This window comes from Peromyscus californicus, unplaced genomic scaffold (assembly GCF_007827085.1).
Source record: "Peromyscus californicus insignis strain IS unplaced genomic scaffold, ASM782708v3 Scaffold_5__1_contigs__length_169319896, whole genome shotgun sequence".
Taxonomy (NCBI): domain Eukaryota; kingdom Metazoa; phylum Chordata; class Mammalia; order Rodentia; family Cricetidae; genus Peromyscus; species Peromyscus californicus.
The window spans coordinates 42696738-42710554 of NW_026294573.1; the positions used below are offsets into that span (position 1 = coordinate 42696738).

The 13817-nt window shown below is 47.0% G+C and overlaps 1 protein-coding gene across 1 annotated transcript in view; it reads right to left on the minus strand.

Annotated features, from left to right (window-relative positions):
- The window catches only part of Rab3b (RAB3B, member RAS oncogene family), a 70988-nt gene extending 57696 nt beyond the window's left edge, over nucleotides 1-13292 (minus strand). The window contains exons 1-2 of the mRNA XM_052717301.1: nucleotides 13162-13292; nucleotides 647-874 (exon numbers count right to left, since the gene is read on the minus strand). Coding sequence (XP_052573261.1) covers nucleotides 647-874 — 228 coding nt within the window. The 5' untranslated portion in view covers nucleotides 13162-13292. The remainder of the gene's footprint in view (nucleotides 1-646; nucleotides 875-13161) is intronic.
- Nucleotides 13293-13817: the final 525 nt, after the last annotated feature.

The window sequence follows — 13817 nt, forward strand, 5'->3', positions numbered from 1 at the left end:
AAGCCACCTTGGAAGTGGATCCTCCAGCCCTACGCAGCCCTTCAGCTGACTGCAGCTCAAGCCAGTATCTGGCTACACTTCATGAAAGGCCCCAAGGAAACCCTACTGCCAGACCCACTGAAACTGTGAGGTGATCAATTATTACTCTTGTTTTTACACCACTGAGTAATTTGTTATGCAACAATAGATAACTGATTTCTAAATAACATCTATGGTATGTGTACTGTGTCCCAGGAACTACGCTAAGCAACCATCTGTAACTAGATGAGATTATAATTTCCTGCCCCCTACAAGGAAAGGGTAGCTGAGAGGGGTTAAATAACTTAGTCATGTTTCCATGGCTTGGAAGTGGTAGAAGTAAAATTGAAACCCAGTCTGTAACTCTAATGCCCAGTTTCTTGGTCACTCCTTTATAAAAGCCAGAATAAAACCTTTCAGACAGTTAAGCAGCAGAAACTGAACCCCCGCCCCGCCCCAGGAGAATAAACATATTTAAAAAAATGGGGGCAATGGAGGCCCAGATCTGAAATGGCATTGATATCTGATGCTGTAAGACCCAGATGTTGCAAGCCAGGCCTACCTCCTAGGCCTTGTACCCATAGCTAGCTACATCTCATTCTGCCCACAGTGCCTGCCCAGCACTCACCCATATCTGCAGCTTCACACGCTTCTCATGACGGTAGACTGTCTTCACTTTGAAGTCAATGCCCACAGTGCTGACAAAGGCCGGGGTGAAGGTGTCGTCAGCATAGCGGAAGAGGAAGGAGGTCTTACCGACGCTGCTGTTGCCAATGATGAGCAGTTTGAACATGTAGTCAAAATTCTGGTCAGAGGCATCTTTGACTCCAGTTTTACCATCAGTTACTGAAGCCATCTGCAAGAGAGGCCTGTGATCACTTTGGTGCGACTTTGAGTCCCCAGCCTTTTAATGGTCACCTACTATCGCAGAAGAAATACTACTCAGAGCTTCCTCTCCACGTTTCGTGCCCCAAATGTTGTCTCAGGATTGGGGTGGAACCCAGCTCCTCCCATTCATTCTTTCAACAAATATTTGTTGAGCACTTCGCCCTGGGGTGAGCCCTCTGCTGAGCATAGGGGTGGGGGTGTTCAAATATTAATCAGACATGGTGACTGATCTCCAGGTTGCCACAGAAAACAATGCAAGAATAGGAAAATGCGACCAGTGGGACAGCTGATAAATGGCAGCCTGGTAGGTCCTGGTGTACCCTGGAGACGTGGTGACCAAGGAGAATCCATAGGAGGGCGGGCTCGATAGTGAATTATCATTCTCTGTTTTTAAAACTGTTTTGGCTTCCAACAGGTCTTTGGAGAAAATCTGAACTGTCCACCTTCACAAAGAACCAACTAACTCAACATTCAACTCTTTAAGCTGTCTCCCTCAACCATTTCCCCCATCTGCCTATGCCATCTTTACATCAAAATGTGCCACTGACTTCACTGTAATCCGAAGATGTCACTTTGTTTTCCTTTGTCCCCACTTTATGCATATAAAGTGTATATATATATATATATATATGCATATACTTTATTCCCCACCCCTTCTGCCTCCTCTTCCTCTACTGGGTGCCTACCCATCCTCATAGTGTCACTTGCCCTGAGCATGGCAGAGGCACACTCTCCTCTTCCTACGCTCCCACTTCCTCTGCTGGCACCTACATCATTTCAGACTTGGTTACTATGCCTCCTCTCTCAGAATGAACATCTGGAACCTAATGTCCTCTGTTTCTGCATCCCTGGTTTGAGCTGAAATCCCAGCCTATCACAACACTCTGAACATATGTGAAGGATTAACGAAGTCACCCTCAAGCCCTCAAGCTCTTTGTCTGGAAAAATGGGAAGAACAGTTTCTTGCATTTTATCAGAAGAGAGAGATTTTTTTTTTAAATGATTGAGAGCCATGTGGTGGTGGTGCATGTCTTTAGTTCCAGTGCTCGGGAGGCAGAGACAGGTGGATCTCTGTGAGTTCGAGGCCAGCCTGGTCTACAGAGCGAGATCCAGGATAGCCACCAAAACTACACAGAGAAACCCTGTCTCAAAAACAAAACAAAACAAAACAAATGATTGGCATGGTGTTTGTCTGCTTTCTTTAAGGAGGAAAGGGTTTATTTGGCTTACACATCCCAATTCACAGTCTATTGAGGGAAATTGAGGCAGGAACTCAAGGAAGGAACTGAAACAGAACCTGTGGAGGAATGTGGCTTCCTGACTTCCTCCTCATGGATTGCTCAGCTTGTGTTCCTACACAACCCAAAACCACCTGTCCAGGGATGACACTGCCCACAGTGAGCTGAACCTTCCCACATCAATCATTAATCAAAAAAATCCACCCCCCCCCCAAAGACTTGCCTTCAGGCCAATCTGATGAAGGCAGGTTGATGAACTCAATTGAGAGTTCCTCTTCTCAGATATATTTAGATTTATGTTAATATGGCAAAAAGCCAACCAGTTAACACAGACATCTTTAAAAACTGGCCAACTTCACAGAGGTGTGAACATTCCTGATACTTCTATCCTTCAGAGCATGATTCTTCATTTCTTCATTCCCACATTCATCTGTTAGCAAATATATACTACGTGTCAAGTCTAGCAACATCCTCTCCTTTCCTAGAACATCTGAATCTGAACCCCATAACACAGATCTAACCCTCCAATCTAGCACTTGGACTTAAGACTTCATTCATCTTCTTAAAAAAAATTAATGTGTACGTGTGTGTGTGTGTGTGTGTGTGTGTGTGTGTGTGTGTGTGTGTGACTGTACACATGTGAAAGTCAGAGGACAGCTTGGAGTAGTTGGTTTTCTCCTTCTACCATGTGGGATTCAGAGATTGTCTTCGTCACTGTTCTATTCTGTGAAGAGACACCATGACCAACACAACTATTATAAGAAAAAGCATTGTGGGCAGTGGTGGCACATGCCTTTAATCTCAGCAATCGGGAGGCAGAGGCAGGCAGATCTCTGTGAATTCGAGGCCACCCTGGTCTACAGAGCGAGTTCCAGGACAAGCTCAAAATCTACACAGAGAAACCCTGTCTTGAAAAATAAAAACAACAACAAAAAAGCATTGAGTAGGGGTCTTGCTTACAGTTTCAGAGGACAGTCCATTATCATCATGGTGAGGAGCATGACAGTACATAGACAGACATGGTGCTGGAGAAGTAGCTGAGAGTTCTACATCCTGATTTGTAGGCAGAGAAAGAGACTCTGGGCCTGGCATGGGCTTTAGAAACCTCAAAGCCCCAATGACACATTTCCTCCAACTCGGCCATACCTCCTATCCCTCTAATCCTTTCAATTGGTACCACTCCCAAGCAAACACATGAGCCTAGATGGACCATTCTTTTTTTTTTTTTTTTTTTTTTTGGTTTTTCGAGACAGAGTTTCTCTGTGTAGCTTTGCGCCTTTCCTGGAACTCACTTGGTAGTCCAGGCTGAACTCACAGAGATCTGCCTGCCTCTGCCTCCCGAGTGCTGGGATTAAAGGCGTGCGCCACCACCGCCCGGCTTAGATGGACCATCTTTTTTTTTTTTTTTTTTTTTTTTTTTTTTTTTGGTTTTTCGAGACAGGGTTTCTCTGTGTAGCTTTGCGCCTCTCCTGGAACTCACTTGGTAGCCCAGACTGGCCTCGAACTCACAGAGATCCGCCTGGCTCTGCCTCCCGAGTGCTGGGATTAAAGGCGTGCGCCACCACCGCCCGGCCGACCATTCTTATTCAAACCACCACAGGGACTGAACTCATGTCAAGCTTTGTGGCAAGCACTTTTACCCTGAGTCATCTCATTAGCCCTGGTCTTTTTGGTTTTTTTTTGAGATAGGCTCTCTGACCTAGAACTTGAGGCAAATCCTCTTGCCTCAACTTCCCAAGTGCTAGGATTAAAAGTGTGAGCACCAAAGCTGGGTGGTGGTGGTGGCGCACGCCGTTAGTATCAGCACTTGGGAGGCAGAGGCAGGTGGATCTCTGTAAGTTCGAGGCTAGCCGGGACTACAGAGTGAGTTCCAGGAAAGGCGCAAAGCTACACAGAGAAACCCTGTCTCGAAAAACCATTAAAAAAAAAAAAAAGAGGGTCAGTAGCTCAGTGGGTCAAAGCACTTGACGGCACCTGATGACTGGGGTCTAACCCCTGGGAACCCAGCTGGTGGAGGAGAGAACTGACTTCCCCGAAAGTTTTTCCTCTGACCTCCACACAAGCGGCACACAAACACAAGCCGTGGCACACAAGCAAGAACACAAACACACTGAAAGTTTTAAATAAATAATTGTAAAAAGAAAGGAGTGAGTGAGTAGATCTGGACCAACTCTAAGGACAAGAAGCCGGTGAACGTACAAACAAAATAAAGCTCTCTTAAAGATCAGATCAATACATCAGACCCTGAACAACCCTTTAGCAAAACTTCTTCACTGTCTTCTCACTCTTTGCCTCCAGCTCTCAAGTCTTCATCCGAGACCCTCAGCTTCATCTTTAAATTAATCTGCGCCCCAGGAAAAGGTTCCCTGAGCAAGTGTGAAACATGCCCAGGATAGTATTTACATGGAGGAAGACAGTGAGGTTGGAAGAGACAGATGGGCACCACTGGCTACTTAAACTATCTTATAAACCTTCCCTTTTAGTTTACACATCCTACTTCAAGAATGGGTGATTCAGGACTGCAGAGATGACTCAGTAGTTAAGAGCACTTGTTGTGTAAACATGAGGACCTGGGTTTGGATCCCAGCACCCACATAACTCACGCATGCCTATAACCCTGGCACTACCATAGTAGAGACAGGAACTCACTGGACCTGGCAGCTTGCCAACCTAGACAAAACACAAAGGCAAGCTCCAGTTCAGTGAAATACACTGCCTCAAAGGAATATGGTGAAGAGTGCTAGGGAAGTACACCTAATGCCCTTCTCTGGCCTCTGTGCACACTTACCTATGCCCATTGCATGTGCGCGCGCGCGCACACACACACACACACACACACACACACACACACACACACACGGCATATAGTTGGACAGACATACACATACATATAAATAAAAATAAAGTCATTTTAAAGTACTTAGATTTTAAAGTACATTCAAAAAGTACTGATATTTTAAAAACTCTTCATTAATACTATTCCAATGACATTTAAAGCTACATTCCACCCTGTGTTATTGGCCAATCCTTTCATGTTATCTTTCTCTCTAGGAAGAAGGGTGTTTTCAATTTTAAACGTTTTTTGTTGTTTTGGTTTGTTGTTTTTTGTTTGTTTGTTTGTTGTTGCTGTTGTTATGGCTTTTGTGTGTTTGTTTGAGACAGGGTCCCTGTCCCAGTTTTTGAAACAGACAGCTCCGGTTGGCCTGGAACTCACAGAGATCTACCTGCCTCCACCTGCCAAGTGCTGGGATTATAGGCATACACCACCACACTAACTAATTTTGCTTTGAAGGTTGTTTTCTAGTCTTTTAAGAATTACACTACATTTATTTATTTATTTATTTATTTATTTATTTATTTATTTATTTATTTATTTATTGTGTGTTTGGGTGTGCATATGCCATGCATGCATGTGGGGGTCTGAGGACAGCTCTCAGGAATCAGTTCTCTCCTTCCACCGTGTGGATTCCAGTCATTAGACTTGACAAGTGCCTCCACCTGCTGAGCCATCTCTCGGCTCTCTTGTCATAAATTACACTGCAGTGGACATTTTTACAGAAACCTTTATTCACTTTCCTAATATTTCCTAGGGACAGAGTCTGAGAAATAAAATTGCTGATCAGAGAGCAACTTTACTAAAACATAGATTTGATTCTTAACTCAATTTCAGGTCCTTTATCTTGTTTTATCCTTTAAGGTAAATCTGAAAAATGAAAGTTGGGTCGATGGGAACCATTGTTCCCATTTGAATTAGGGGGATTTGGCAAAGCCTCAAAGCTAATAGCAGAGACTAGATGCGGTAGCCTGTAGTGTTAGGAGATGTTTAAAACTGCTGCTCTAGCCATAAGCTGAATTCCTGGACAAGTCATATAAACTCTGTAAGCCAGAGTGTTTGCCTTAAAATAGGGGAAATATCACCTACTTGGAGCTACAGCATAAATAGAATCAGCAGGACTATGTATAAACAATCTGGTGCTGATTTTTGGTTTGTGGAAGCTATGCAGTATTTATTATTTTATTGACCCCTTTAATTCACTTCTTCTTCTTCTTCTTCTTCTTCTTCTTCTTCTTCTTCTTCTTCTTCTTCTTCTTCTTCTTCTTCTTCTTCTTCTTCTTCTTCTTCTTCTTCTTTGCTTTTTTGAGACATGGTCTTTCTACATAGACCTGGCTGTCCTGGAACTCACTATGTAGACCAGGTTGGCCTCAGACTCAAAGAGAACTGCCTGCCTCTGCCTCCTGAGTGCTGATATTAAAGGCATTCACCACCATGTCCAACTTTTATTTGTTTTTGTTTTTCAAGACAGGGTTTCTCTGTGTAGTTTTGGTACCTATCCTGGATCTTGCTCTATAGTCCAGGCTGGCTTCGAACTCATAGAGATCCACCTGGCTCTGCTTGATTCCTTCCAAGTGCTGGGGATTAAAGGTGTGTACCACCACTGTCCAGCCATGTCCAACTTTTAATTCACTTCTGCAGTCAACTCTTTTTCAACTATCTTCCTACTTGCTTGGGCTCTATTATTTGGGCCTGTTTTATAATGAATTGGCTGCCTCCCCTTCTGAACTCAGGGCAGTTTTAGCCATCTTTCATCTGTCAACATTTATAGTGATTCCTTAGGAGATGTTACCTCTTTCAATAAACATATATCTATTTTTTTTCAATTTATCAGAATTGGAAATGTAAATTTCGATTACTTTTTCCACTATATAGCCAGTTTAACACTTTTTAAATATTTGTAAATTATTATTTATGGGGCCTGGAGAGATACCTCAGAGGTTAAGGGTACTGGCTGCTCTTCCAGAGGACCCAGGTTCAATTCCCAGCATCCACATAGCAGCTCACAACTGTCTGTAACTCCAGTTCCATGGGATCCAACACTCTCACACAGACATATATGCAAGCAAAACGCCAATGCACATAAAATAAACTTTTAAAAAATTATTATTTATGTGTAGGTATGTGAACTTGTTTGAATTTATACACCATCTGCATGCAGGAGCCCTTGGAGGCTAGAAGAGGGTGTTGGGCCCCCTAGGGCTGAAATTATAGGTAGTTGTGAGCCATCCAGTATGAGTATTGGGAACAAAACCCAGGTCCTCTGTAAGAATAGTAAGTGCTACAACCTCTGAGCTATCTCTTCAGCCCTACACTTTTTTGGGAGGCAGGGGCAGGATATTGCTTTGGAATTCACTATATAGCTGGTCTTGAACTTACAATGTTTCTGCCTCATCCTCCCAAATGCTTGAATTACAGATATGTCCCACCATGTTTAGCAATTTTACATTCTTAAATTGCTAGGATTAAAAGGATCTGGGAACTGGGTATGTTGGAACAGGCCTATAATTAGCATTTAGGAGGTGAAGACAGGAGGATCAGGAGTTCAAGGTCATCCTCAGCTTCATATCAAGTTTGAGGCTAACCTAGGTTACAGAAGACCTTGTTTAAATAAATAAATAGTTTTTAAAGGGGAAGCTTAAGGCTTCTTTTTATCATAACAGGAAGCCTGGCTACTGGTTCCAGTTTTCCCAGTATCTCAGTGAGCGAATCTGGCAGTTCACTGAAGCTCAAAGCCTCAGTGTGCTCATCTGGGATAATAGTGACTCCATAAAGCTGCTGTAAAGTTTAAGTAATAGAATGAATATAAATATGCTTCATTCACTGTGTTGACTATACACATACATACATACATACATACATACGTGTGTGTGTGTGTGTGTGTGTGTGTGTGTGTTCTTATAGAACCTGTGGGAAACTTGCCTGCCTTTAGTAGTTATGCTAAAAGCAGGGGAGTGGGGAGTGATGGGTGAGCAGGGGAGTGATGGGTGAGGTGGGGAGTGATGGGTGAGCAGGGGAGTGATGGGTGAGGTGGGGAGTGATGGGTGAGCAGGGGGAGTGATGGGTGAGCAGGGGAGTGATGGGTGAGGTGGGGAGTGATGGGTGAGCAGGGGGAGTGATGGGTGAGCAGGGGAGTGATGGGTGAGGTGGGGAGTGATGGGTGAGCAGGGGAGTGATGGGTGAGCAGGGGAGTGATGGGTGAGCAGGGGAGTGATGGGTGAGGTGGGGAGTGATGGGTGAGCAGGGGAGTGATGGGTGAGGTGGGGAGTGATGGGTGAGGTGGGGAGTGATGGGTGAGCAGGGGAGTGATGGGTGGGCAGGGGAGTGATGGGTGAGGTGGGGAGTGATGGGTGAGGTGGGGAGTGATGGGTGAGCAGGGGAGTGATGGGTGAGCAGGGGAGTGGGGAGTGATGGGTGAGGTGGGGAGTGATGGGTGAGGTGGGGAGTGATGGGTGAGGTGGGGAGTGATGGGTGAGCAGGGGGAGTGATGGGAAGACTACAAGTCTCATTTTATATTTTAGAGATTTATTTTTATTTTGTGTATATGGGTGTTTTGCTTGTTTGTATGTCTGTATACCACATGTGTACAGTGTCTGCAGGGGCCAGAAGAGGGTGCTGGATCCTCTGGAACTGGAGTTACAGATGGTTGTGAGCCACCATGTGGGTGCTGGAAATCAAACCCAGGTCCCCAGCAAGAGCAACAAGTGCTCTTAACCACTGAGATCCTCCAGTCCCGAGGACATACATTTTAAACCCTGACCTGATTTATCTGATCTACCTATCCCATCACTTGACAGGTAAGAAACACTGGGGTTCTATAAAGAATAGTGATTTGTCCAAGGTCACATGACAAGCCAGTTGCTGGCCAGGCTGTCTGTTACCGCATGTCTCCCAGATTTGGCTAGGCCTAAAAAAAAAAAAAAAAAAAAAAAAACCATAACAAATTTCAGGTGAGCAAAACAGCATTCTCAGGATGGAGCGTCACGTCACCACACCGCATTTGCCATACTGTATTGTCAAGTCTGCTTATTTGGACACAGTACAGCTTTCCTGGGAGGTTATATGAGAACAGAGAGAGGTGGAGAGCAGAGCGAAAGGGTTCAGACAGAAGCCCCCTCGAGGGCATCTTCTCAGGTGGGGGGCAGGGCCGACGTAGACATTTGGTAGAGAAGCAGAAAGTATCCCAGCAGGCAGCCGCCTGAGGCAGATCTGAGCAGACAGGTCGCTGCACAGTGGTGCGCACAGAACCGCATTTGTACGATAAGCATCAATCAAATCTTCCCTCTTTTGTGACAGTCTCATAAAATGATAAAGCTACCAAGCTCACTGTCTCCATGGCAAGTAATACAGATGAAGGCCCAGAAATTATCTGGGAAGCCATTCTTGGTCCCAGACTTGGGGTGGGAAGGGGAGGGGAGAGATGTCTCTTCCAAGGGTTGTTATGAAAAACAAATAACCCTTTCGGTCTCGTGGGCAGCCCCCCCCCCAAAAAAAAAAAACCACACACCCACCTAGGGAAGAAGGTGACTTCAGCTAGGAAAGGGGAACGCAAGAACGGAAGAGGCCTGTGGTTCTGCAGGAAGAGACGGGACTCAGTAAATGCAGTGGAGAGGGAATGGATGTGCTTTTCTGATGCGAGTCAGAGGACTCGCCACGGCATTAAGTCTGAGAGACCTGGGCTGAGCGCAGCTCTCACAGTAATTATGCAACTATAGGCAATTCACACGCCTAGCCTTAGTTTCTGCTCTGCGAAGTGAGTGAATAAAATGACTTTCCAGAACAACTTTAAAGTCAGCATGTGAATGAATGCTTTATAGGATCTGGGAGGATAGATGAGTCAGTTGGTAAAACACTTGCCTCAAAAGCAGGGGGACATAAGTCCGATACTTGGGATCCAAGACAAAAGTGCTGAATGCGGTGGCATGTGCTTGTCATCCCAGTACTGGGGAGGCAGGGACAGGAAGGTTCTGCAGGGCTGGCTGGCCTGTCATTCCAGCTTTATAAACCTCTTAATTTAAAAAATATCTGTTTTGTGTGTACGTGTGCAAGTGCACACCTGTTGCCATGCTCACGTGGAAGAGGTCAGAGGACCGCTTACAGGAGTCGGTTCTCTCCTTCCACCATGTGGGTCCCAGGGATTGAACTCAGGTCCTCAGCCACGGCAGCAGGCACCTTTACCTGCTGAGACTTCTTGTTAGCTTTGTGGGTATTTTTAATCAAGTCATCCTAAGTGATGGAAGTAGTTTGGGGTTCAAAATCAAACAAATTAGATTCTGTTTCCTGTTCTATTGTTTATTTGTTATTGCCTGGATAAGGGAATTCACAAGACGAACAGTCTTCCTCCTTCGTAAAACTAACTTTGTTGGGAAGACTGTGGGTAACGTGGAAGATGCATTTACCACAGCACATTGAACACAGCGGAAGTTCAGGGAACGTAACTCTCTGCCCTCCTCAGGGAACATTCATTAAAGACTCCATCAAGCTGTCTTCTGACCTCCACGTCTTCAGTGTGGCTCACTAGCCCCTATACACATCATGTACACACATTCACACAAATAATAATAATAATAATAATAATAATAATAATAATAATAATAATAAAATTTTTACAAATTTAAAAAACTTTTAAAGGGAGTTGGGTGTATGTGTGAATCTTGTTCTATTGTATGCCATCTTCCCCCAAAGCACACTTTCCCAATTTGTTCCTTCTTTAGACCATTCCCACCTGCCAACCGATCACCACCAACCCAGCCCAGCCTCACTGCTTTCCCAGGACTCTTAGAGTCATAGAAACACTCTCAGAACAGCCACCGCTTATTGAGGACTTACTAAATGCTAAGCTAAATTCTGCTAGTTGCCTCAGAGGCCTTCTCTACCTTCCACACAAGCGACGCTTGATACATCTTGGTTTCCTCCCTCCTGACTGGAAGGAGCTAACCAGGGGTGCCATTGCACAGGCACACACACCTGCATAGCAACAGTGGCTTCTCCGGTCCAGTGCTTTACAGTTTACAAAGCTCTTGTCAACTCACATTATTCTCCTTGACTCTTACCACCACAGCTCAGTCACTCACTCAGTCCTCAGTCTCTGCACACCTACAGCGTGGCCAGGCCCTCTGTGAACTCCGCCGAGATGGAGCAGGGACCTCATGAGCTCATTCTCAATTACTGAGGCTTCCTTTCACATCACAGTCCTTCATCTTTTCCCATGCTAGCGCTTCTGACAGGAGCATGTATTACTCCAGCGCTAGCTACATCTTTCGTGTCCAAGAGTCTTTGCTGACCCGTCTGCCTTCCTCAAATCCCTCTCCTCTGCTCCCAACACACTATGGCTTCTGACTCCCACAGGTGGCCTTTCCCAACTTCCATGGTCTTCCTCTGTTTTGTTTTTATTTTGTGCGGTGTGGATGTATGTGATTGTGAGTGTGTGGATGTGTGTGTGTGTGTGTGTGTGTGTGTGTGTGTGTGTGTGTGTGTGTGTGTGGTTTATGGATGGAGGCACCTTTACTCCACGTGCCTGTGTGCCACTCCACCTCAGACGCTAGAGGAGGGCACTGGTATCGCCCTCTCTTCCTCTTCACCTTATTTTTTTCTTCTTTTAGATGTGCTTAAATTTTTTTGTGTATGAATGTCTTGCCTATATGTCTGTGTGTGTACCATGCTAGTTAGTGCCTGTTGTGATCAGAAGAGGGTGTCAGAGTCCCCGGGGACTGGAGTTAGGATGGTTGTGAGCCACATGCTGTTCCTAAGAACTGAACCCTTGTCCTCTACAAGAGCAACAAGTGCTCCTAACTGATAAGCCATCTTTTCAGCCCTGACACTTTAGTTTTTGAGACGGTCACATTTCAAGCTCCAGGGGTCTGCCCTGTCTCTGTCCCCACAGCTGGGGTTCAGGCAGAGAGATCATACCAGGCTCTTACATGCTAAGGATTTGAACTTAGGTCCTCAAGCTTGCATAGCAAGTACTCTCCTCTTCTGTGTTGGGGCACAGAATGAGTGTGCTCTCTCTGCTTGTATGAGGGTACACACATGCCTGCTCGTGCACACACACACCAACACATACACATACTTTCTGTTTCTAGTCTACCGCTTTTCATCTGGATTCTGGGAAGGAGGGATGGAGAAACCCACTCCACTCTACACCTCTGTTGGCTTCTGGAGGCTGTCATCTTGCCCTCACAAAGTCTCTTCCATGCTTGGATTCCAGGATAGAGTTGCATGTAAGATGAATTTTTCTGTCCACTATTTATTCTCTTCTTGCCTGTGACACCAGTTGGCATTGTGGTCGGGTCCAGTGCCTGCTGTCCTCATTCTGTGAGGAGCCAAGGTACAGCTAGTGCCTTTGCCAAGGCTGTACTCAGCCCTCATTCCCACCTCACCCACATGTGGCCGCCTCCCTAACCTGACCCATCACCCCCACAACCTCACTCTCCAAGTTCCCTCAAGGTTCCTCTGCTTCCAGCTGCCAGATCCTATTCCACTCCAGCACCACCTCCTCCATCCTGGCCAGAACTCAGGTGCCCCTCGCCCACACGTAGGGCCACGACCCTCTCCCCTACCCAGTTCCAGCCACTCCCTCTGCAGGCGATGTAGACCCAGAGGACTTCCCACCTTTGCCTTCTTTCAAGCTTGTCCCCTCCAAGCCCCACCCCTCTGTCTCCATCCACCGCGACCCTCACACGGGTACCCGCTGGACTCGGTTCTGCACCCTTTCACTCCCAGCTCAACCACACTCACGTCCCAGAAGCCCTAATCCTCAAGCCGACCAGACAGACACCCGCTCCTGCCCGGCGCCCCTTCCTTTCAGCCCTTGCTCGTGTGCTGGTCTCAAAGCCCCTCTGGCCCACCCCAGTTCTCCACCTGCACACCCCCCTCTCTCTTGCCTTCCCTCCATCCTCTCAGCACCCCTCCGCTGCCCTCAGCAGCCTGGTACCCTCTCCTGCTACCAGATGCCTTCAGCCACCCCTCACTGCTTGCAGTTGCTGTTCATCGGCCCCCCAGCCCCAGCGGTCGCTGCTCCCCGGCGGACCTGGGAATCCGGGGTGCGAGGCCAATGCTCCCGCTCTGCTGCTGTGCGGGTCCCTGGCGGCCTCCCGCAGCCCCTCTCCGAGTCCCCTAAGCTGCCTTGCACTCGGTCTCCTGCACCTGGGCTGCCTGGAGCTGGGTTGTGGCCGCGCCCCTTACCTCGGACAGGAGCTGACTCCGGGACTGTCGCACCTGGCGGTGGCGGGCGAGAGGCGAGCGGGGCGGGTCTGGTTCCCACCTCGGCTACGGAGGGCTGAGGCTCGGGCTGGAGATGGGTTGGGTTCCCGCTGGGTTCAGGCCCCGCCCCTGGGCGGAACCCTGTAAGACTCGCCCCGCCCCTCCGTCCATGGCAGGTGTAGGGAATCCACAATTTCTTGGGAGCCCCAGACCTTCTGTATCTGGGTGACTATTATGATCTGCCCTAATTCTCAGCCCACGTTCCGTTTAGTCTGCACCTACAGGGTGTTCAGAGGGCTTTGATGATAATGTAGATGGTGATGGTGTCGAGTTTTGCTAATTTAGCGAGCACAGCGTGTCTACAAGTGGAAGCTAAGACAGGAAGTTGGGTGTCATCCTCTGTCCCACACATCCATCCCTTCATGGTCCTTGTCCTTTGAGTCTGGTAATGATGCCATCTGAATATATCCTGTCCTTCCGCTTCCGTTTCCTTTTCTCTGCATAAAGTACCCTGGTTCAGGACTCAAGGCTTCTGGCCTGGACTACTGCAGCAGCTTTCCAATTCCTGCCTCCTTCCTACCACCCCCCTCCCCGGGGCAGTAGCCTGAGTAACCTTTTGAAATGTCATCGACCTTTAA